The 26346-nt window shown below is 37.4% G+C and overlaps 1 protein-coding gene across 1 annotated transcript in view; it reads left to right on the top strand.

Annotated features, from left to right (window-relative positions):
• Positions 1-26346, top strand: part of LOC107561939 (arrestin red cell-like) — a 61166-nt gene that overhangs the window by 29088 nt on the left and 5732 nt on the right. The window contains exons 2-10 of the mRNA XM_016246488.1: positions 17191-17221; positions 17828-17888; positions 19583-19627; positions 19773-19969; positions 21261-21320; positions 21486-21553; positions 22200-22335; positions 22579-22663; positions 24452-24524. Of these exons, the coding sequence (XP_016101974.1) occupies positions 17191-17221; positions 17828-17888; positions 19583-19627; positions 19773-19969; positions 21261-21320; positions 21486-21553; positions 22200-22335; positions 22579-22663; positions 24452-24524 (756 nt within the window). The remainder of the gene's footprint in view (positions 1-17190; positions 17222-17827; positions 17889-19582; positions 19628-19772; positions 19970-21260; positions 21321-21485; positions 21554-22199; positions 22336-22578; positions 22664-24451; positions 24525-26346) is intronic.

Genomic DNA, 26346 nt, shown 5'->3' with positions numbered 1-26346 from the left:
TGCTTTTTTCCTTTTCTGCTTCCGGAAGACCTGGTGCACCTCGTCTTCACTGATTTGAGGTGCAGGTGTGGGGGAGAGGGGGGTTGCAGGAGGTGTGAATGGTTGTGTGGAGAGGTGTTCAGGGCGGGTGTGGGGTGTTTTTTCAAACCTGCAGTAGAACTCATTAATATCGTCTGCCAGTTGTTGATTCTCCACAGTGCTGGGAGATGGTGTCTTGTAGTTGGTGATCTCTTTTCAACTTTTCAAAACTAGTCCTTAGTTTTTCAGAATAATTCCTCTTTGCCACTCTGATCTCCTTTTCCAGTGTGTATTTGGCCTGTTTATACAATACATTGTCCCCCTTCCTGTAAGCATCTTCTTTGGCCTGACGGAGCTGTCTGAGTTTTGCAGTGAACCATGGTTTGTCGTTGTTGTAAGTTAGATGAGACCTGGTTGGAATGCACATATCTTCACAGAAACTGATATATGATGTTACAGTCTCTGTGAGCTCATCCAGATCGGTGGCAGCAGCTTCAAAAACACTCCAATCAGTGAGGTTGGAACAGGCTTGTAGATCCCGCTCTGCTTCATTAGTCCATCTTTTTACAGTCCTTAATACAGGTTTAGCTGGTTTCAGTTTCTGCCTGTAGGCCGGTATAAGATGAACTAAACAGTGATCAGAGAGCCCCAATGCTGCCCGTGGAACAGAGATATGCATTCTTTATTGTGGTGTAACAATGATCAATTTATTACTGTCTCTGGTGGGACATGTGATGTGTTTGTCTGTATTTTGGCAATTCATGGGAGAGATTTGCTTTATTAAAGTCCCCAAGAATGATTAAAACCGAGTCCGGGTGTTGTTGTTCTGTTTCTGTGATCTGATCAGCGAGTTTCTATAAAGCTGAGCTCACGTGCGCTTGCGGAGGAATGTAAACACTGACGAGAATGAACGAGCAAAACTCCAGCAGCGAGTAGAAAGGCTTACAGTTAATGAAAAGCGCTTCTAGATCTGAACAGCACATATTCTTTAACAAGGTTACATCTGTACACCACCTTTAGTTGATGTAAAAGCATGTCCCGCCGCCACGCGATTTCCCCGTTGATTCTGCGTCGCGGTCTGCTCTAAACAGCTGAAAGCCCGACAGATTTAAAGTGCTGTCCGGTATGGCGTCATTCAGCCAGGTTTCCGTGAAACAGAGCAGTAGAGTGTGAGAAATCCCTATTTGTCCGGGAGAGCAGAAGGAGTTCGTCCGTTTTGCTGGGTAGAGAGCGGAGGTTCGCCAGATGGATGCTAGGCAACGGCGTTTGAAATCCGCGCTGCCTGAGCTTCACGAGGGTGCCCGGCTCGCTTCCCCCATCTGCGCGTCCTGAAGCGCTTGATCAGCGCAGCTGCTCCGCCAACTACTATGTCCAGCAAAACATCAGAATAGTCAAAAACCGGTAATATATTGGGTGATGTGTAGTGCCGAATGTCCAGCAATTCGTCTCTGGTGAAACTGATTGCAGGGATATAACTAAAGACAGGACAAACTAACAAAAAAACAACTGCAGAGCATGCCACGGAGGCCGCCATCATCATCAGCGCCATCTTGGGAAAGATGTAGTTATATGTGTTTGCATATAGCAGTCTGTTCCGCAGTTATCTGAGATTGAAAGGCACTATATTATGAGCCATTTATAGTTTAATGGCAGCCTGTAACCAATCATTTATTTATTAATAGCTTAGGCTATTCTCTATCACTGGCCTTGTACTTGCATCAATGCCGATCGTTACTCAGTCAATCGTTGATTCCATCAGAAAGCACTAAAACTGTCGTCTCTTTTTCTTTCTCACCCTGTGTCTTCATTCCATTCTTCTGTTTTTTTTTTCTTCTTCACCTCCAGATGCTCCACATAGAGGAATTCTGTGGATGTTGGCTTTTTGGCTCCATGTCATACACGAGCACAAGCACTACCGCACACGCAGTCGTTGACGCATGAGCCGTTTCTGATCCCGAACGCTGAAGTAGATCTTCTTCAGTCAGCAATTACCAGTGTGCTGTGCTTTCAGCTTCTCTGGCACCCTGCTTTCTCACTTTAGCGCTTGTATGGCCTGATGGAGCTTCCATAATAACTTTGAGTAGCACCCGGGAGACGAAATGTTCAGAAAGCGTGTTTAAAAACACCCGTAAGCTGATTTAGCCTAGCCATAAAGTGGATTATGAAAGCACATAAATAGACTAAAAACAGGAACAGAGAACACAATCGTGCAATTTAGCACTTCCTACTTTTGTCTCATTGCATTTTCAATGTGTAGTTTTTAACCATTATGCCTTATAAATATGCTGAGCACAATTTATACAGTGTTCATGACTCCATACTTTGAAACAGTGTTGTGTTCGAGACCCGGACATTCCTGTCGAATTAGACTGTGTGGTCGTGACCCATATTAAAATACCAGTCTGATCTAAATGTCCTGACGTACCTCATATGAGTTAATCGCATATGTTTGTGTTAGTGTTTATTGGTGAGTGCGTGTCTAGCCGGTCGCTGCTCGTTGGAAAAATGCACAATCCTTGACAATGACGCACGCTGTAATCTGCTGAAACAATAGGCAGAATTCAGCGGGTGATTTGGTATTAAGTCTTGGGTTTAGTCTCTGGCCGTGCAGAAAATTGACAGCCAGAAATGTGGGAAACGCACACGTATCTCAGATCTTGCCTTTGCATAACAAAATGCTGTAAACTTATCCATAATCTTGTTTGTAAACGGCAAGCAGCCCTGCAGTGTTTATAGCCTGTGGTATCCTGATTACACTGGACACTTCATTATTTCCCAGCTTACAATTACAGCATTAGTCACCAAAGCAGACGCCGTTATGTAAGGTGAAGTGTCATTATTTTTTTTTTTAGTTGAAATACTTTCTCCTATTCCAGCTTAATATTGAGATGTAAACTATTATAGAGGACTTGAATTGCAGCTTAAAAATATGAATCAATTATCCGTTCATTCAAAATTGAAAATGAAAATCACTTTTCTATTTGACAAACAAATGCATATATATTTCAAAGGGTTCTTTTAAATAATGTTGTTAATACTTTTTCTTTTCCTAATCCATTTTCCAACTGCATTTCCTGTCTTTTTACTAATTTGTTTTAGTGTGTTAAACGGACTGCATTAAACATTCAAACAGTAGAATGTAACATTGTTGTCACATGACCTCACTATAAATAAAATAAAAATAATATTTTGTAGTTTTTTCACACACACAAAAAAAAACTATATATAAAAAAATGTTTTACCTCTTGGCCGTACGATCAAATAACGAGGATTATATGAAATGAAGAGATTATTAAATACATTCCATTCATTTATCACATTGGAAATGAAAGTTAATGTTGATTACATTACGTTATGGGAAACTGTGTTTTACACAGTGTGCTCTACTATGTACGGCACATTTTGGCAAATATTCTATGCATGCAGAAAATTCATATAATATTTGTATATTAAAATACAGTCACACGACAATTCTTGCTATTAACAAACCATTAACTACGGCTTTTGCCTCAATAGCTCCTAATTTGCTGCTTATTAATAGGGTAGTTGTTAAGTTTAGGTATTGGGTAGAATTAGGGATGAAGAATATGCTCATTCAGAATATGTGCTTTATAAGCACTAATAAACAGCCAATATGTTAATAATAGGCATGCTAATAAGAATTGGAATTGGTCCCTTTACTAAAGTGTTACGTTAAATACTTTGGAACTAATACTAAATAAATAAATAAACTGAATCACACCATGCAGTTAGCATATTGCTACAGGTTAATAAATATGAAGTAATTGTGCTTGGTGTAATTCTGTACCTGCTTGTGTACTTTTACAAGTGAACAACAGAGATTAGAGGGTTTAATGTGACATAATTGAAGAGTTGTATACGTGCTTTTTATATTGACACACTTTCAAGCATATACATGGCCACTTGTTTGTGTGTGTGTGTGTGTGTGTGTGTGTTTTAAGCTTTTAAAAATAATGTCTGGCATTTACAGTGCTCTCTCCATCACCCTCCCTCTCAGCATGTCTCTCTCCCTCTATCTGCCTTGATAAATGTGCCTTTATTTAGCCCCTCTTTACCCTTCCCAAATTAAATTGAGACCCTGATTGATTTTCCCATCTCTCTCTCTCTCTGCTCACAGTCCTTGGCACTAATGAAGGTGCCTGGTCGAGTTTGTCTCCTCTGTGTGTGTGTGTGTGTGTGTGTGTGTGTGTGTGTGTGTGTGTGTGTGTGTGTGTCCTTGTGCTGTAACAGGCTCCGTTGTCAGATCTGTAGGGACTGGGGTCCTTTTTTGGAATGATGTCATCAGTGTGATACCATCGCCGTCAGTCTTGGCCTCTGATTGGCTTAGGGTGAATTGGAGAGATTTGAGGAGAGAAATGAAAAAGTAACAAAACAGAGTAAGCTAAGATCTTCACTTTGTGTGTTTGTACTTATTTATGGATTTTTTTTTTGGTGTGTATTATGGATTTTATGAAAGTTTTTTTTTTTTTCAGCAAAAAAGGGTTTTGTAAATATAAATAATCAAGAAACTTCAAACAACACCCTTTATTGTAGCATTAGGTCAGTTCCAAGGGTACGCCTTTTGCATTTTACATTTGAATGAGGGTACAGGAACTATTCACTGCCTCTGTGTTGAGAGTAAGTATATTTGTGTACAATTACTAATATTTGCATTCCTGCCGAACAGAGATACGTAGTCTTGTGTATATTTGTGTATGTTTCCTTGCTGTATTTGTAAATGGCTGCCGGTAACTAGGATACGATCAGCAGAATCATCCTTCAGGATTTCAGAAAAATAAAGTTTATACTTGTTTGCGATGTGATCCGTGTGTGTTTTAACACCATATATCTGCTTGAAGGTAAATATTCAGTCTGACACTTGGCATATGGCAACCATGAAGCGTTGAGATAAATGGTTTCCTTTCAGAAATGTATTGCAGCAACTGAACTTGCTGCCAGAATGCCTACAAGCAGTTGTTACTACTGTAAAACCACATTACATTTTTCTTAAATAAATTTCAAAATTTTTATCAGATTTCATGTCAGTTTTTTTTTTTTGGTGGGTTTTTGACAGTCTTTTGAAATAAGTTTCTTATGATCACCAAGGCTGTATTTATGTGATCAAAATGACAGTAAAACATTAATATGGCCAAAAATATAATTGGGATTAAAGTTTTTTTCTTTTTTCATGTTTTAAAATGTGAAAAATATATATATATTTTTTTTATTTAAAAAAACATTATTCCTGTGATGGCAAAGCATAATTTTCAACATGGTCCTTCAGAAATAATTCTAATATGCTGATTTGGTGGGTCAGAAACCTTTCTACTTTATTATTGATCTTGTTGAAAAGAGTTGTATCTTTTAATATTTTTGTGGATATTTTGTAGGCTTCTGATATTTTGATGAATGGAAAGTTCAAAAGAATATATGTGTGTGTGTGTGAGGATTATCTTTTTTATATATTCTTTATTTATAATTTTTTTTTAACTCTTTTTTTTGTGCATGTGTGCAAGCACATAATGAGCTACTTTTCACTCCAGATTCACACTGCCTGATGTTCTTTCTCTCTAATTTGCGGTCACCATCTTTTTTTTTCTTTATTCATCAAATGCATGCTCTGTACTTTGTGTGTGGCTTCTTGAACTTTATGCCTCATTCTGTTGTCATGGCAACACAAGAAAGCTCATCGGGCTGCTATGGTAACCGACTACAGCATATTTAGGTAAGTGTGCAGCTTAACTGGGATAAAGTGGCTAAAAAGCCAGATAGTGGCGTTCATATGCACTCCTTTTATTTAACCCTTTGTGCTGCAGGCCTCGTTTCCCTGTGATGAAGAGCATATTAGTGCGATTGCATGGGTGTGTGTGTGTCTGCTTCTGATGTGGTTTGTGAGCGTTTCTGCTCTTCTATATAAAGCCTGTGGTTTTTAGCAGGTGCATGCATATGCAAGGCACACAGACAGAGGTGTGACTGCATGTGATGCATGTGGGTTTGGCAGCTGCCCCAGACCTGTTTATAGGTTATGCAGTATTAATAAGATCTATTCATTAGAGAGCACTGGTCAGGCTGCGACTGTAATGCTGCTTTAAACTTTATCATCTAAGAGAGAGTAAAGGAAACTCATCACACACTTGATGAGGCTGATATAGAAAAAACAGTTAAATTAGTCACATGATTAGCAAGAAATGTGAAAAAAGGAGAGGAGCTAAAGAATAAAGGAGCTGAAGATTGAACAAAAACAATATGGAAATTGAAAGGGCCGGGTAAGAATATAATGAGTAGAGAGTATGAGTGGGCAATATACAGGTAGACACGATTAACTGGTAGAAATTTGTCAACCGGTAAGAGATTTTGGACTATCGTCTTTATTACAGTTGTCCACTCATGTCACGTTGCTGTGCACTGTGGTCATGAAAATTTATTGTTTGCATACATTTTTAAGCATTACGCTTTAAAAACAAGTGATTTTTAAGCCGTTTAAATGCAAAGAAGAATGCTATATGCACACGCTGTCTGTGAGACTGTTTCTGTGTGTGCAGGCTGTGCACATGAATTCACTGCTTATAGAGTGTGCGAGTATTTTTGTTGCTTTATTGGCCTAGAACAGTTAAATACACATACTTGTGTGTCAGAATACCCGTCTTTGCAAGTATCCTCATAAAAACAGTAATTTAGAACTTAAGTAAAATCAAACAGCTGAGTAAGAAAACAAATGTGTAACAGTAGCCTATATTTGATATGGGCAGCTCTTAAAGTGACAGCAGTCTAAAATTCCTGCTGTCTGTCATTCATGTTAATCAAGCAACCAAAAGACAGATCTCTCACTGCTCGTCGTCTTGAGGCTTTTTTAGACTTGTAATAGTTTTTTTTGTGATATTGACACTGGTGACAAGAATTATGAAAATGTTACGGTATCAACATTTTTGATGTCATAAAGACCTTATTAAAAGCAAAAATAACTAAACTGAGAAGTGATTTTAAGAATATATTAGAAATTTTGCATATTCAGTCTGTAAATACAATTAAACTTAAATTTAGGTATAAAAAATATTTGTTGTTCTACAGAGATACTCTAGCATTCGAAACATGGACGTAATGTTGAATCAGTTCATTTAAAACCCATTTGGGTTGTACAAACCATAATATTTGGCAAGCTGTGTTCGCCTTACTCTTTGTCAAGTATTATTTTCTTAATAGCAAATTAAATTACATAAAAACATTAATAATTGATTTGAAAAATTTGTAGCATTTTCAGTATTCATCAAAACTTTATGATTATGTTGAATATTAAAACTCACAAATGGATCAAAACTCAACACTGTAGTTCTCACAGAGATGCCTTTCATTAACCGCAGAGCACAAAATGAGCTCAACTGATTCCCCTCGCTGTTGCCCTGAAAACAACTTGACTTTTTCATCTTTTCATTGTTCATTTTAATTGTGATTTCTCTCTAAAGGAATACTTGATTGAAGAGCAAACTGTAGAATTAGCCTAAATCACATTTTATTCTTTTATTCATTAATTTGAGAGGCTTATTTCTTTTATGCCAATTTTCAGTTGTTACCTTTAATTCATCAGAACAAGCTATTTTTCTGCCAAGTAATATATGTACTACTGTTTGAGTTTAGTAATATGATAACTTTTTTTAAGTCTCTGTTACTGTATTCTCACCAATTCTGCATTTATTTGATCAAAAATATAGTAAAGACATTAATATTCTATTTTAATAAGTATTTTATTCCTTTGCAGCAGCCATTACTTCAGTCTCACATGCTTCAGAAATCATTCTAATATTTTGTTTAGGTGCTCAAGAAACGTTTTTTATTATTATCATTAATGATGAAAATGGCTCCTTTGTGGAAACAACTTTGTTGAATTTCGAAGTTCAGAAGAACAGCATTTATTTGAAATAGTCTTTTGAAACATTATAAATAGCCTATGTGTACTGTCTCTTTTGATCAATTTAATGCATCCTTGCTGAATAAAAGTATTAATCTCCTGACCCCAAACTTTTGAACGGCGTGCGGTTCATCAGCCAAAGTGTAGACTGTCAACAGATGTCAAACGACTCGCAAACACATACGGTGGGTACGGAAAGTATTCAGACCCCCTTAAATTTTTCACTCTTTGTTATATTGCAGCCATTTGCTAAAATCATTTGTTAATTTTTTTTCCTCATTAATGTACACACAGCACCCCATATTGACAGAAAAACACAGAATTGTTGACATTTTTGCAGATTTATTAAAAAAGAAAAACTGAAATATCACATGGTCCTAAGTATTCAGACCCTTTGCTCAGTATTTAGTAGAAGCACCCTTTTGATCGAATACAGCCATGAGTCTTTTTGGGAAAGACCCAACAAGTTTTTCACACCTGGATTTGGCGATCCTCTGCCATTCCTCCTTGCAGAGCCTCTCCAGTTCTGTCAGGTTGGATAGTAAACGTTGGTGGACAGCCATTTTTAGGTCTCTCCAGAGATGCTCAATTGGGTTTAAGTCAGGGCTCTGGCTGGGCCATTCAAGAACAGTCACAGAGTTGTTGTGAAGCCACTCCTTCATTATTTTAGCTGTGTGCTTAGGGTCATTGTCTTGTTGGAAGATAAACCTTCGGCCCAGTCTGAGGTCCTGAGCACTCGAGAAGGTTTTCGTCCAGGATATCCCTGTACTTGGCCACATTCATCTTTCCCTCGATTGCAACCAGTCGTCCTGTCCCTGCAGCTGAAAAACACCCCCACAGCATGATGCTGCCACCACCATGCTTCACTGTTGGGACTGTATTGGACAGGTGATGAGCAGTGCCTGGTTTTCTCCACACATACCGCTTAGAATTAAGGCCAAAAAGTTCTATCTGGGTCTCATCAGACCAGAGAATCTTATTCAGGTGTTTTTTAGCAAACTCCATGCAGGCTTTCATGTGTCTTGCACTGAGGAGAGGCTTCCGTCGGGCCACTCTGCCATAAAGCCCCGACTGGTGGAGGGCTGCAGTGATGGTTGACTTTCTACAACTTTCTCCCATCTCCCAACTGCATCTCTGGAGCTCAGCCACAGTGATCTTTGGGTTCTTCTTTACCTCTCTCACCAAGGCTCTTCCCCCCCGATAGCTCAGTTTGGCCGGACGGCCAGCTCTAGGAAGGGTTCTGATCATCCCAAACGTCTTCCATTTAAAAAGCATAATTTTCAACATGGTCCTTCAGAAATAATTCTAATATGCTGATTTGGTGGGTCAGAAACCTTTCTACTTTATTATTGATCTTGTTGAAAAGAGTTGTATCTTTTAATATTTTTGTGGATATTTTGTAGGCTTCTGATATTTTGATGAATGGAAAGTTCAAAAGAATATATGTGTGTGTGTGTGAGGATTATCTTTTTTATATATTCTTTATTTATAATTTTTTTTTAACTCTTTTTTTTGTGCATGTGTGCAAGCACATAATGAGCTACTTTTCACTCCAGATTCACACTGCCTGATGTTCTTTCTCTCTAATTTGCGGTCACCATCTTTTTTTTTCTTTATTCATCAAATGCATGCTCTGTACTTTGTGTGTGGCTTCTTGAACTTTATGCCTCATTCTGTTGTCATGGCAACACAAGAAAGCTCATCGGGCTGCTATGGTAACCGACTACAGCATATTTAGGTAAGTGTGCAGCTTAACTGGGATAAAGTGGCTAAAAAGCCAGATAGTGGCGTTCATATGCACTCCTTTTATTTAACCCTTTGTGCTGCAGGCCTCGTTTCCCTGTGATGAAGAGCATATTAGTGCGATTGCATGGGTGTGTGTGTGTCTGCTTCTGATGTGGTTTGTGAGCGTTTCTGCTCTTCTATATAAAGCCTGTGGTTTTTAGCAGGTGCATGCATATGCAAGGCACACAGACAGAGGTGTGACTGCATGTGATGCATGTGGGTTTGGCAGCTGCCCCAGACCTGTTTATAGGTTATGCAGTATTAATAAGATCTATTCATTAGAGAGCACTGGTCAGGCTGCGACTGTAATGCTGCTTTAAACTTTATCATCTAAGAGAGAGTAAAGGAAACTCATCACACACTTGATGAGGCTGATATAGAAAAAACAGTTAAATTAGTCACATGATTAGCAAGAAATGTGAAAAAAGGAGAGGAGCTAAAGAATAAAGGAGCTGAAGATTGAACAAAAACAATATGGAAATTGAAAGGGCCGGGTAAGAATATAATGAGTAGAGAGTATGAGTGGGCAATATACAGGTAGACACGATTAACTGGTAGAAATTTGTCAACCGGTAAGAGATTTTGGACTATCGTCTTTATTACAGTTGTCCACTCATGTCACGTTGCTGTGCACTGTGGTCATGAAAATTTATTGTTTGCATACATTTTTAAGCATTACGCTTTAAAAACAAGTGATTTTTAAGCCGTTTAAATGCAAAGAAGAATGCTATATGCACACGCTGTCTGTGAGACTGTTTCTGTGTGTGCAGGCTGTGCACATGAATTCACTGCTTATAGAGTGTGCGAGTATTTTTGTTGCTTTATTGGCCTAGAACAGTTAAATACACATACTTGTGTGTCAGAATACCCGTCTTTGCAAGTATCCTCATAAAAACAGTAATTTAGAACTTAAGTAAAATCAAACAGCTGAGTAAGAAAACAAATGTGTAACAGTAGCCTATATTTGATATGGGCAGCTCTTAAAGTGACAGCAGTCTAAAATTCCTGCTGTCTGTCATTCATGTTAATCAAGCAACCAAAAGACAGATCTCTCACTGCTCGTCGTCTTGAGGCTTTTTTAGACTTGTAATAGTTTTTTTTGTGATATTGACACTGGTGACAAGAATTATGAAAATGTTACGGTATCAACATTTTTGATGTCATAAAGACCTTATTAAAAGCAAAAATAACTAAACTGAGAAGTGATTTTAAGAATATATTAGAAATTTTGCATATTCAGTCTGTAAATACAATTAAACTTAAATTTAGGTATAAAAAATATTTGTTGTTCTACAGAGATACTCTAGCATTCGAAACATGGACGTAATGTTGAATCAGTTCATTTAAAACCCATTTGGGTTGTACAAACCATAATATTTGGCAAGTTGTGTTCGCCTTACTCTTTGTCAAGTATTATTTTCTTAATAGCAAATTAAATTACATAAAAACATTAATAATTGATTTGAAAAATTTGTAGCATTTTCAGTATTCATAAAAACTTTATGATTATGTTGAATATTAAAACTCACAAATGGATCAAAACTCAACACTGTAGTTCTCACAGAGATGCCTTTCATTAACCGCAGAGCACAAAATGAGCTCAACTGATTCCCCTCGCTGTTGCCCTGAAAACAACTTGACTTTTTCATCTTTTCATTGTATCATAAAGACCTTATTAAAAGCAAAAATAACTAAACTGAGAAGTGATTTTAAGAATATATTAGAAATTTTGCATATTCAGTCTGTAAATACAATTGAACTTAAATTTAGGTATAAAAAATATTTGTTGTTCTACAGAGATACTCTAGCATTCGAAACATGGACGTAATGTTGAATCAGTTCATTTAAAACCCATTTGGGTTGTACAAACCATAATATTTGGCAAGCTGTGTTCGCCTTACTCTTTGTCAAGTATTATTTTCTTAATAGCAAATTAAATTACATAAAAACATTAATAATTGATTTGAAAAATTTGTAGCATTTTCAGTATTCATCAAAACTTTATGATTATGTTGAATATTAAAACTCACAAATGGATCAAAACTCAACACTGTAGTTCTCACAGAGATGCCTTTCATTAACCGCAGAGCACAAAATGAGCTCAACTGATTCCCCTCGCTGTTGCCCTGAAAACAACTTGACTTTTTCATCTTTTCATTGTTCATTTTAATTGTGATTTCTCTCTAAAGGAATACTTGAGACTGGTGAAGGGCTGCAGTGAAGGTTGACTTTCTACAACTTTCTCCCATCTCCCGACTGCATCTCTGGAGCTCAGCCACAGTGATCTTTGGGTTCTTCTTTACCTCTCTCACCAAGGCTCTTCTCCCCCGATAGCTCAGTTTGGCCGGACGGCCAGCTCTAGGAAGGGTTCTGGTCGTCCCAAACGTCTTCCATTTAAGGATTATGGAGGCCACTGTGCTCTTAGGAACCTTAAGTGCAGCAGAAATTTTTTTGTAACCTTGGCCAGATCTGTGCCTTGCCACAATTCTGTCTCTGAGCTCTTCAGGCAGTTCCTTTGACCTCATGATTCTCATTTGCTCTGACATGCACTGTGAGCTGTAAGGTCTTATATAGACGGGTGTGTAGCTTTCCTAATCAAGTCCAATCAGTATAATCAAACACAGCTGGACTCAAATGAAGGTGTAGAACCATCTCAAGGATGATCAGAAGAAATGGACAGCAACTGAGTTAAATATATGAGTGTCACAGCAAAGGGTCTGAATACTTAGGACCACGATATTTCAGTTTTTCTTTTTTAATAAATCTGCAAAAATGTCAACAATTCTGTGTTTTTCTGTCAATATGGGGTGCTGTGTGTACATTAATGAGGAAAAAAAATAAACTTAAATGATTTTAGCAAATGGCTGCAATATAACAAAGAGTCAAAAATTTAAGGGGGTCTGAATAAAGAGTGAAAATTTTAAGGGGGTCTGAATACTTTCCGTACCCACTGTATATTATAACCAGAAATGCAACTTGGGAGCCCTATTGTTTTAATCTGTTATGAAATACAGATGCACTCTCTGTAGTTGAGAAGCTCATTATGTGTTACTGGCATACAGGCTAATAGACTCGCGCTTCTGTGGCACTGTCAGTGAGCTGAATGAAAATGTACCCATGTGAGCATTCGTGGGTGTATTTGTGTCTTTGTGTCATTTTGATAAATGTGGCATCCCAGCAGCAGACATTTCTTTGTACTTGTCATAGAACTTCACAAGTTTGTGTGCGTGTTTGGCACCTATACAGGCCCATTGTTTGATGTCCTTTGAGTCTGATTTGAGCTGGCGTTTATGACTGAAGAGGATGGGGTCAACAGTCTCCATCCATCTCTCTCTCTCTCTCTCTCTCGCTCTCTCTCTCTCTCTCTCTCACACTCACACACACACACAGCCTATCAGTGTCAGGCCATGGCAGGAGCTCTGCAAGTCTTTCTCATAATATTCCTCTTCACTGGCATTTGTGGCACTTGTGAATGAGTGGGTTGAACATTTTGTGTGTGTGTGTGTGTTTACTGACACACTTTGTGTGTGTGTGTGTGGTTTTATACTGGTGAGAGGTAATGACCACATGCCACTTCCAGTTCAAGAGTGCTAGTGTGTGCGAGTGATTTGATGCCATTGCTGTCAGTTGAAAGCAGCTCTCTGAACTCTATTTGTGAGGAGAAGAGAGGTGTTTCAGTTAGCAGTTAGTAAGAAAAAACAGGGAAGTCAACCTAGAAAAAGCTATATGTCAGCTTCCTATATATGTCATCTCACCAAAGTATGCATTGCAATGTAAGTTTTTACTTTGAGTTTTTTTTTTTTTTAATAAAAATATTTTTTGCCCTATCGTTCTATCATTCGTTCTATCTCTTTCTATCGTTCGTTCTATCCATCTATCTTTCGTTCTAGGGCTGCACAATTAATAGAATTTCTAATCGAGATTACAATTACGGATGCCACAATTACGTAATCGTTCAAAGCAGCAATTAATCGTTCAAAGTCCACTTATGTTATTCTGCATGCTTAAGATATGTTTTTTTTTTCTGTCTGCATGTTATCTTAAGGGTTTTAGTATAACATTATAATACCATTCATATTTTTACTTTTTTATAATTTAAAGAAGAAACCAATCCAATGTATAGTTGACATTTGAGGCTTAATAGAATAGCACTAAAAGTGTTTTCAGCTTGTTTATTTTCATATAAAAATACGGCATGCAGTTGCATCAAACAATGGTATAAACATCATTCAATGTAAGTTGTGATAATCGTAATTAATAATCGCAATTACAATTTCAAGGGAATAATTGACAATTATGATTTTTGTCATAATCGTGCAGCCCTATTTCGTTCTATCCATCTATCTGCTGATCATTCTACCGATCGTTCTATTGTTTGTTCTATCTATCGATCTGTCGTTCTTACTTTATTTCTCTCTTGCACTGTTTGCTTATGTCCAGATACAGTGTACTTGTTTGTTTTTACTTTTTTTTACACTACTTTTTATTTTGCTATATTTTCACATAGGCATTCATTTCTGGGTACAGTTTCATTCATCTCTTGGTATTTTAATCACCTGAGCCATAAACGGTTTATTTTTGGGCCAGTCAGCTTTTAATGGCCATGCTGAACAATTTGGGCACCATGATAGGCTATATTTTTAATACATGTTGCTAGTAAAAATTGTATGTACAGTATTTAGGACACGTCTACCTTTAAATGGCCGTCAGTGGAGAAAAATGCTTTTGTGCCCATAATGCCATAGTTACAGCATCTCCTGTCAGCGGCCCGCGGGACCACGCTAGGCAGTCAAACTCTGACGACCCCTTGGAGAAAAGAACAGCCAAAGAGGTTTGGAGTGGGATGCATAGATGACATAATGAAGTGAGGGATGGTGATTCAGAGAGAGAGCGTGACTCTAAAAAAGAAGAGAAGGGAATAAAGAGGGAGAAGGCAGCACATGCTGTTATTTCTCCGTCATTCGAAACAGATGGAGCTCTGGGACGCCACTCCTCTCAGAGCAAGGTGAGACTGTTTCCTCTCATATGCTCTCCATACTTAATCGAAGACACCCCCATGATCAGATCTCACTCAGACTTACTCCTCATTGAGCTTGTCAGGTGTGAAGTGAACACATAAAGTAACCGGTGTATTGTTGTGATAGGTCAGTTGGTATGTGGGGTGTGTTTTGTTTCCGTCTTCCTGTGCTGAAGGTTCAGCCACTGCTGACGGTGCTGCTCTTTACTGGTGTGTGTCGTCAGCTCCTGCTGAGAGCGAGCTTTCACTCTTCCTTTTCACCCATTTATTCAGCTTTTTTTTCTCTCAGAATTAAAAAAAACACATAATTACACTAAAGTGTAGCTTTTTTTTTTTTTTTTTGGAAAGTAATGGGTTAGTTAAGTTTGCAATATTTTTGCATTAAAAATGTGACAGCTGGAGAAAATCTTTCACCCGGATAACCTCTACTTTATTTAAATAAACAAGAGATGCACTGACACAGACAAAATGTCACTTTCCACGTTTTGCGTAGTTTCGTTATTTACAAAGTAACAATAACTATAACCCTGTCCTTCCTTTATTTTTCTCAAGGTTGTGATATTTCCGTATTTAATTTTTTTCCCCTTTTTCAACCTGAAGCATGACTCATGTGAATTGAATAAAATCAATTTTCATTTTCGAATACATTTTAAAGTCCGTTTATCACGTGCATGGATACTGTGGTTTCAACAGCACAGCACAAGCTTATGGCGTAATATATTGTAGTAAGACAATCGTTTAATAAATCTGTTGTCAACAATTTTTTATTATTATTTTATTATTAAATGTTTTTTATTTTACAGTACAATAGTACTATTGCGATAGTAACACGTCTTTATTGATGTTAATTTTTTTATAATTTAAATAATAATAAAATAAATATTATATTGAATAATAATAGTAGTAGTAGTAACAATAAATAAAGAAAATATTTTTATTTCATTATTATTAAGATTATTAAAAAAAAAAAATCAATAAAGAAATAAATGGCTATGTTGAATTTTCCTTTTTTCCCCCTGATCTCATGCCTGTTCTCTGGAGAGGTTTTAAATATGGCTCAAATTGTATTTTTTTGCATGCAAATACCATAGTCACTCTTTTTCCATGTAATCGAATTTAATAAAAACTCCGAAATGACATACAATTGATCCATGACGCTTGAATATAACTCTTTGATCTGGTCCTCATCTAAAGACCACTTATTTGATATGTTTCTGATTCTGTTATGGTGCTTCTGAATCCATTTTGTAGTTTTAACCCCTTAGATTTAATTCTTTGTAATTGCATGGGAAAGAATAACCAGTCATTATTAATTTTTTCCTTTTGTGTTCCACAAAAGAAAGTGATAATAGGTTTTGGAACGACATCAGTAAATGATGACAGACTATTCACTTAACCCTATATTGCTTTTATTTGCCTTCTCTTCGTACTCTTTCCGTTTTCCCTTTATGTTTTAGCCACTCTTTCATGTTCTGTCATTGTGTATTTCATATTTTCCCACATTCAGATGAGTCACTGACACCTACAGTCTCTTTTGTGAGCTCTCTAACTCTCTTGTTCGTTCTCTTTTGCGCTCCCTTTTTCTGGGCAGCTGCGTTTATCCCATTTACTGTTTTATGTTCTTCCTTTGTCCGTCTCTCCGCCTCAGTCTCTTTCCCTTCCTTTTGTCCAGCTGCTTTCTGTTTGCAGCCTCCTTGGTTGGTCAGTTTTTCACCATTTCTTTTTTTCCTTCCTTTTGTCATGCCTCTGCCCTTTCTGTCCCTCCTCTCATCTTCTGTCTCTCACTCCCAGGGAAAAATTAGGCTTATGAGATTTTGTATGTTTGCCCATGAACCACAGATAATATTTGAGTAATTACATTGGTTAACCACAGGTGGTCACTGGTTTTCATATTTCCTATGTTTTCAAGACTTATAATGGCCTAAAGACGGATGTGGGGTTATAATGTAACTTTTTACCGCACCTGCTAATGGCAGGTGATCTCAGAATATTTCTTAGTGGGTTATGAAAGTGATTTTTTTTACTTACCAGGGCCATCCAGGGCTTATAACTATAATTATAAAACATTTTTAATTTTCAATTTCAAATGAGCTAAATCAGTTAATTGTTTCTTATCTTTGGATAGTTTTTTTTATTATTTTCAGTGTTCATTTTTAGTTTAAGTTATTTGAAAGCACTGTTTTTGTTTTTACTTTGCCAGGTTTTGAATTTGTACCCTTAATGGATAAAATTGATAAAAAAAGATGATATTTCCTATTCTGTTGAATTCTACACATTGCAGAATAGTATAAACTGAGCTTCATTTTGAATACAAGCCTTTCTGATTTACTGGATTTGGCATTGCATTGCCCTGGTCTTTCTGAAATACCAGCATGGAATATCGAAATGTGCAGTTAATCTTTCCTTTAGTCTTTCATGCTGCTCAAGACATTGTTTTAATGACGTTCTCTCTTTCCCCTCATTACAGAGTCTTCAAGAAGTCCAGCCCCAACTGCAAGGTAAGATTCCCCAGAGTATGTTATGAGGTGGAAGGTGGGCTCTTCAGAGCTCTCGGTGGACCTTTTCCTTCCCTTTCCTGTCTCTCTCTTGCTTCTCCTCCCTCATTTTCTATCCGTCTCTCTTGGTGTTTCTCTTCCTGTTCGCTTCTTTAAGCTCCTTTTAATTGCCTTGAGTGTGTCTTTAAACTCTCTCTTGATTTCTTTGGTTGTTTGTTGGCTTCCATCTTTTCGTTCTTCCTTTGACTGTTTCTTTATCAGCACAGTGTTGGTTATCACACCATTATTTCCTCTATAATCTCTCCGTCGGCTTGCATTTGTGCTATTTCCACCCAGCTGCTGCCTTCCTACCTTATCTCAACCCTCCCGTCTCATCTCTCTCTCTCGTTCTTTATCATGGAAAGCGTTTTGCATGTGGAGGATGTGTGTTTCGAGATCACGCCGTCTAGAAGGGTTGTCTTCAGGAAGGGAGTAGATCTTCTAGGGGTCAGCGTGGCATGCCTTAGGCTGTTTAAGTTGTTTGCGTGCGAGTTCCTGCATGCTTTTTGCGTTATCTCTTTTGCGTAGCAAGTTCAAACTTGTGCTTGTCTCTGATTTTACTCTTTCTAGCTCACAGTATACTTGGGGAAGAGGGACTTTGTGGATCATCTAAATCACGTGGACCCTGTAGGTAAGTCAGATGGGTGTTCCCGCTCAAAACGTCTTGGGAGTTTTTGGTCGAATTACACGACTTCCTTTCATGCCTTAGTAACATCAGTTAGCTATTGCTGAAGAGTTGTGTCTTTGTGGAGGCAGTTGATGTTGATGAATATAATGCTTTGTGCTTATACCTGCTTAACAATTATATGTTATTAAAAAAACCATGATGTTACTATGAGATTTTTGGTTCCTCTTTATAATCCACCCTTTCGAGGGAACGTCTCTCACTCCATGTTGCATGGCAGCCAGTCACGAGAGACATCAGTCGGGGAGATATAGACGTTTCCCTCATTACTTTTGTGTGGGGAGATTAGCTCTGTCAGGAGTATTACATATTATAATGGTAATCTTGTACAAGATAATTGTTATAATGATGTGTTAATGGCCTCTGTGATCTAAAAAAAACTCCTTTTAATTGGACATGGTCGTATAATGCGTTATTTCTCACTATATTTATTTAATTTTTTGCTCTTTTGTTGTCCTCATTTGTAAGTTGCTTTGGATAAAAACGTCTGCTAAATGACAAAATGTAAATGTAAAAAATCTTTTGGAGTGCCTTTCTAAACCCGCACTACTGTTCAAAAGTTTGAGGTTGGTAAGATTTTTTTTTTTTTGGGGAGAAGTCTGGTTATGCTCACCAAGTATGCATTTGTTTAATTAAAAAAACAGTAATACTGTGAAATATTATTACAATTTAAAATACCTGTTTTCTATAATAATATATTTTAAAATGTTATGTATTCAGCAGCCACTACTTCTTCAGTCTTCAGTGTCACATGATCTTTCAGAAATTATTCTAATATGCTGATTTCATGCTCAAGAACCATTTCTTATTATTAGCAATGTTGAAAATGTTGCTTACTATTTTAAATTTTTAGCATTTTTTGATAAATATAAAGTTCAAAACAGCATTTATGTGAAATAGAAACCTTCTGTAACATTATAAGTGTCTTTACTGTCAGTTTATTTAAAAACAATACTTACCTCAAACTTTTAAATGGTAGTGCTAAATAGTTTGTTTTTACTTTGTATGTGTTCTATGTCTCAAAAGTTCAGTTTTACTGTCTTTGTAGAAAGATGTCAATCGATTAAAATAAATTCAATTAATTATTGTATGATTTTAATGTAAATCACAGATAATGTACTTGCGTGAGTATATATGCTAAGAATAAATGTACACTTTCAAATTAAGTTGTTTCAAAGACATCATTGTGGTAGATGAGTAAATCATTAAATAAACAACTTTACAAAAATTGGCTGTGGAGCTCGATACATTGTTTGTTTTATTGGCAGATCATTGAGCACAAGCCTATCGCTGGCCTACAGTCCATAGAAATCCATTTTGAAATTTGGGTTATTTAGGGCCGCTCGCACAGAATGTGGTCTTGTGTTAAACTACAACTGCTTACTTATGTACACGTGCATATAGATGTGTTTTGGCCATTGCTTCACATCATATTGTTTTGAACATATATTTTTTAGTTAATGTTAAAAATTGTTCAAATACGGTGCAGACTGTGGACTCACAATGCATATAAATAAATAAAATGTTTTGTGAAGGAACATTTTTTTAGTAATATTATTTATTTAAAAAAGTGTCAATTTGACAACCCCAGTATTATTTATACTGGTACTTCTTGTGTACTTGTGGTTTTGTGACTTTAGATGGCGTGCTCTTGATTGACCCGGAATACCTTAAAGACAGAAAAGGTAACACACATTGATTTACTGTATCTCCAGGTTTTTTTTGTGATGCCTGTAATGTTTGTTTCTTTTTTAAACAATAAATAATTTGAACCAAAACAGTATATTATATATTTATCACTTTCTCTCTTCTCCTCTGCCCTTTTACCAGTGTTCGTGACCCTGACGTGTGCCTTCCGTTATGGCCGTGAAGATCTGGACGTGCTGGGCCTGTCTTTCCGAAAGGATCTCTTCATTTCCAGCTTCCAAGCATTTCCCCCTCTGCCCGAGGAGCGCAAACCGCTCAGTCGCCTACAGGAGAGACTGCTCAAGAAGCTGGGCCAGAACGCGTACCCCTTCAACTTCATGGTGACTCTTTACTTTTTCTTTTCCTTTCACTTACACATTTAAGTGCATGTAATGTTCAGCTGTACTAGTGCTGGGCGGTATACCGGGTCATACCGAATACCGGTGTTTATTTTTGTTATGATATGAATTTTTTTAAATACCGCAATAGGTATGTCACTTAAACAACGTTCGGAACGCGACACTGTTTGAAGGAGTCCCTTTTCACTGTTACACTGTGGTGAGGGAACAGCTGTATGTGTTACTAAGCGTGAAAGTTCAGAAACTGAAGCTGTAGAACTAATAGAACGTGATGACGCAGAAGAACTCATCCACAATATCCACATTGACCGCCACAAATATCCACCGCCCCCTGCCATCAGCTCCCGCGTCTCACACACACAAGCGAGGCTTTAGCACTAGATTTAGCAACTTTCAGACCCTTTTAGCAGATTTTTTCCATAGAATATTCATACTGACAAACCTAGCGACTTTTTTGGATAAACCTTAGCTATGGTTCAGTTGGAATATTTCGCCAGTGCTGTCCCGCAAACGCGAGGTCTGACTTTCCCAGAGAAGTGTCACCTCTCTCGGCGTCTGTTCTGTGCAGTGAGCGGCAGAGAAGCAGCACATTCAGTTGGCCGCACCGCAGCCGACTTGTCAATAAATGAGTACAAAACAGCGTTTCCTAGCACCTGTCACTTACTGATTGTTTGGAATTATAAATATGAGCGTAGTTCGTCTGTTAATATCACACGCACTTTTTTGTTTGTTGTTTTTTTTAGTTTGTTACTCAGATGCAGGCAGTGCGCTGCATGAGACAAAAAAGTAATATAGCTAAAACAACCGCATAGCCGCTCTTTAGATGCATGTTGATTTTATCAGACGATGCCGCGATTATAAATGAGAGTGACTCCTGGTTAACGTATTAAAAGGGGTCGTGTTTAGTCACTATTTAGTGTGGTATTTTTTGACAATATTCACTCATCATGACAGTAAAATAGGGCATTCTAAGTCAACATACTGCAGTATTTCCTCTCTCAATCAGTAGAAAATATGGTTAACACCCGGTCATGCATGAAAAAAAAATACCGTCATGTACCCTGAAACCGGTATAATTTTGAAAAATACTGTGATATAAATTTTTGGTCATACCGCCCAGCACTAAGCTGTACATATGCGTTTTCAACCAGAGTAAAAATTACAACTTTACAGACCCAATCAAATTTGCTAAAAGCTTTCCTATGTGACACTGTTAGATTTTTATATTCTGTGACCAAGTTATTTTGCTAAAGTAATTTTATTTGTTGGACAGATTCCTCAGAACCTTCCCTGCTCAGTGACTCTACAGCCCGGCCCAGAGGACACAGGAAAGGTAATGACGCTAGGCATGTCCAAAGCTGCATCTTCTCAAGATCAACTTAAACAAGTCGACTTTTTAATTGACCAACATATCCCTAAGCTACATGCGCGTACACATTGTTTAAAATATCTTTTCTTTTCTCTCAGTGGTCATTTATCCCTGCATTTTGACTTATAGGCATGTGGTGTTGACTTTGAGGTCAGGGCATTCTGTGCTAAAACTGTGGATGAGAAGACTCACAAACGGTAAAATGTCGCTCCTTGTGAGTTTCTTTTCTTTTTCATTGTTTATTCTCATTGAGCGGCCTGTTTACTTATCAGGTACAATATATCGGAAATATTAACCGGTGCATTGATGTTTGAGTCCCTTTCCCAAATAATGTTCAGGTTGTATAGACTACCGTTCAAAAAGTTTAGAGTCCGGAAGATTTTTATTTTTATTTTTAAGAAATTACTACTTTTTTTTCAGCAAGGATGCATTAAATTATTAAAAAGTTTCAGTAACGTTTTTTTTTTAGTGGCAGTAAAGACATTGTTTTAAAAGATTTCCATTTCAAATAAATGTAAAAAGAAAAAAAAAAGCATCCTGAAAAAAAGCATCTCGGTTTCCACATAAATTTTAAGCAGCAAAACTGTTTTCAGCATTGATAAGAAATAATATATCATTATAGTACACTGAAAAATCAGTGTATTATAATGATTTCTGTCATGTGACACTGACGATTTGCCATCACAGGATTAAATTACATTTTAAAATAGAAAACAGTTAAATTGTAATAATTTTTCACAATTATAAAATAATTTTCCAAACTATACTCCGATGGAGAGATATTGAGTTTCTTTGTGATGTCAGTACAACAGAAGTTGTGTCTAACTGTCCTCTGCTTAACAGGAACTCGGTGCGGTTGGTCATTCGTAAGGTGCAGTACGCTCCAGAGAAGCCTGGTCCACAGCCAATGGTGGAGACCACACGCAGCTTCCTTATGTCTGACCGCTCCCTTCACCTCGAGGCCTCGCTAGATAAAGAGGTGTGAACATACATCTAGCCACAGGCAAACTATTGCCCTCTGCTTATAATTTAATTGAAGTGTCAAGGTTTGATGTCTTTTTACTCGGCTGCTACTGAAATTGCTTTCTTTCAGTTTCATGTTTCAATGTAGTTTACTTTAGTGCATAATACATAGTGCAGAATAAGTATTACAAAGTAAAAGATCAAATGTGCAATGTAAGCAAATTGAAAAACATCAAGTATTGGATTTCCTTCTTTTCAGCTGTACTACCATGGTGAACCTATCAGTGTCAACGTCCATGTCACCAACAACTCCACCAAAACAGTTAAACGGGTTAAAATCTCTGGTGAGATGAACATTTCATTTTTTTTTTTTTCAAACATGTATTTACAGTAAATGATGCAATGCTTTACAACCTACACTGAATGTTTTTCACTGAGTGCTTTATGTTCTTGTTATGTTTTAGAGTTGCATTTAGAATTGCTAACAGCTAGCTTAAACCCTTTCCTCTTCCCCTTTTCCTTTCCTGTTGCTTTTGTCCTGCATCTTTATCTCGTGCACTCACAGATGTTTACTGCAGATAAATGTTGTTTACTTCACTTTTTCATAATTCATCTGTGAACGAATTGTATATCTTGGTAGCTCACAGGTTTGTTTGCACTGAAATACTGCTTTTGCTGTGCTGTGGATGTAGTTTGTGTCTCAAAAGTCAAGGTGAAATGTTGCTCACAACCTAATTTACTTCTGTAATGTGCCGTTTCTGAGTGAACTGGATATTTAATATCTACTAATTATTTTCACTGAAAATTTACAAAATAAATCAGGTAAACTTCTGTTCAAACGTTTGAGGTCAGTAAGATTTTTATTAAGACTCTCATGCTTTCATTTGATGATAAATACAGTAATATTATTCAATATTATTATAATTTAAAATAACGGCTTTCTATTTTAATGTTTTAGAATGCAATATATTCCTGTGATGGTGCTGGATTTTTTAGAAATCATTCTGATATGCTGATTTGGTTCTCAAGAAACATGTAATTATTATCAATGTTGAAAACAGTTGTGCTGCTTAATATTTTTGTGGAAATTGTGATGGAAACTTTGTCTGGATTATAAAGTTCAAAAGAACAGCATTTATTTAAACTAAAAATATTTTGTAAAATTGTACGTCTTTACTGTCACTTTTGGTCAATTTAATGCACATTTTAATCAGCAAAGTATTCATTTTTAAGTGACCCCAAACTTTTGAGCTGTAGTGTATTTAATTTCGATGTGACGGGAGCAGTGCTTACTAAACTGTACACAAGTTTGTGATTGTGATTGTTTTTATCTATTCTTGTGTTGTTTAGATCTTCTTGTTTCAAGTTTGCCCTTAAAGGGTTAGTTCCCCCAAAAATGAAAAAATTCTGTCATGAATTACTCACCCTCGTTTTGTTCGAAACCCGCAAGACCTTCGTTCATCTTCGGAGCACAATTTAAGATATTTTTGATGAAATATGAGGGCTCTCTGACCCTCTTATAACGACTTTATTCCACATTTTCGTCTCTACTACGTTCACGACAGTATCATGACGCGAGCATGTGGCGACGCCGGCGCTGACCCAGATCCGGTGTGATGACATCATTACGCCGGATCTGGGTCAGCGCCGCCACATGCTCACGTCATGATACTGTCGTGAAGTAGAGATGAAAATGTGGAATAAAGTCGTTATTTTTGTTTTCTTTGCACAAAAAAGTATTCTCGTAGCTTCGTAACTTTACAGTTGAACCACTGATGTCACACGGACTACTTTGTCGATAATCTTGGTACTTTTTTGGACCTTGAACGTGGTAGTTACCTTGCTGTCTATGGGAGGGTCAGAGAGCCCTCAGATTTCATCAAAAATATCTTAAATTGTTTTCTGAAGATGAACGAAGGTCTTACGGGTTTGGAACCACACAAGGGTGAGTAATTAATGACAGAATTTTTTATTTTTGGGTGAACTAACCCTTTAAGGTCCTCTCATGTGCTCATGTGTAGTTTAGTGTGAATGTCAGCTGTCCTGCCTGTGATTTAATTGTGTGTTTGGTTTGTGTCAGCTCCCTCCCGACCCTGGTAACCCCGCTGTATATCCCTGCTCTCTCCCCACAGTGCGACAGTATGCCGATATCTGTTTGTTCAGCACCGCACAGTACAAATGTCCTGTGGCTCAGGTAGAAGCCGAGTGAGTAGCCCTCTTCTCCCAAATTCTCCATCTCTCTCTACTCTGTCCCTATCTTCACATCCCTCATATTCAGTCCTCCATCATCTCTTCTGTTTTATCCTCTCCCCCTCTCCTGTTCTCTTCAAAGGATCCTGCTTCTGATTTGACCTCGGTCATCTCTTCTTGCTTAGCCTTTGTTGCTGTAAAGTAGGAGTGTGTTTAATACACATCTCACAAAGGTTTATGTATGGTCAGAATAGATTTACCATTTAAAGGGACAGTCCACCCAAAAATCATTTTCTCACCCTCTTGCCATTACAAACCTCTGTGACTTTCTTCTGTGGAACACAAAAGAAGATATTTTGAAGAATGACAATGGTTCCCAGTTTCTTTGTTAACAGAAGTCAAGGGGAACCGAAACTGGTTACCAACAATATCTTTTGTGTTCAAAAGATGACAAAGTCATACAGGTTTGAAACCCCATTAGAATGAGTAAATTATTACAGATTTTTCCATTTTGGGTGACCTATCGCTGCTAAAGCCATGCTTGTGAAACCAACTGTCCCGTGGAAACTTTGTTAAAAACTTTGCTCCTTCCCCGCCAAATACCCAAGAGCTACTCAACCCTTGTTAATAGCTTAAAGTTCTGTGACCTTCTCAACCTTTATGTAGTGTTCATTCCAGCTTTTAATAGTTGCATCCCTTGACGTGACACCAAATACCTCGATTCCTTCGTCTCTCTGCTGACAGCCCCATGAAGGTCCAGTTTCGCCTCATAGTCAATAGTTTTTTAGTGCTGATAGGACGACGAAGACTGTTCTCTCTCAGTGCTACAGGTTACAGATGTGGTTCTTTACTCCCATGACACCTACAGCAAGTCTGTGGGCCGACATTCATCACGGTGAGTCTCATATCTAGCCGTTCGTTCTGGCTCCCGTCCCTGGTTGTCAATAATGGCTGTTGGACCCCTTTTTCCATCATCTCCATGAGACAAGGCCTTCACCCCCCAAAATAAGAACTGTAGCAATCCTTTCTGCTTTTTGTCTTGTCCGAAGCTGCTCAGTCAGCTGGTCTCTGCTGTTTTTAGAGGTCAGCTGCTAGTTTATTCAGCTTTTGTAACTTCCTCTCAGAAAAAACAATTCATGTATGGGTAGAATACCATCGATCCATGTATACTGTATATCTCTTTTCCTATTTTTCTGTTGTCTTTTTTCACCATATATTCTCCTGATCTCTAATCCTAAGGCATTGTTTATGTCCCCATAAACTACATTTTACAGTGTGGCTCTGTAAACAGCAGGCTATGATGAGATTCTTTTATTTAGTCTGTCGGAAGACTTTGAGGAGCTTGTCAGTCATTTTGCATGTTCACTTGGCAGCCCTTATTTGGGAAGCAGAAAGCTGAGTATTATGCAATTTATTATGCGATTGTGAAGGTTGGTTTATTAGTTCTAGATCAGCTACCATCAATTACAGTAGGGATTTTTTTTAATGTTTTGATGCCACAGAACCACAAATATAATTATCTCATTGTGAGAAGCAAGCTGTAGAGGCCCATTTAGACTGTAATTTTTTTTCCCACAGACCCTATAGCACCCCCTAGGGGTTACCTGTAATAATAAACTAATATGTACTGCAGTGGAAATCAGTTTCAGTTTGCCTTGTGTTTTTATTTAGTTTATTTTTTTTTGTGATGTCAGTATTATTGTAGTATAGGGCTGCAGAATGACTAGTCGTGATTCACCGCATTCAAAATAAAAGTTTATGTTTACATACTGTGTGTGTGTGTGTGTGTGTGTGTGTGTATGTATGTATATATATATATATATATATATATATATAT

This window comes from Sinocyclocheilus grahami, unplaced genomic scaffold (genome assembly GCF_001515645.1).
Source record: "Sinocyclocheilus grahami isolate Dianchi unplaced genomic scaffold, SAMN03320097.WGS_v1.1 scaffold24.1, whole genome shotgun sequence".
Lineage (NCBI taxonomy): Eukaryota > Metazoa > Chordata > Actinopteri > Cypriniformes > Cyprinidae > Sinocyclocheilus > Sinocyclocheilus grahami.
This window is presented reverse-complemented; position numbering and strand designations above follow the sequence as displayed.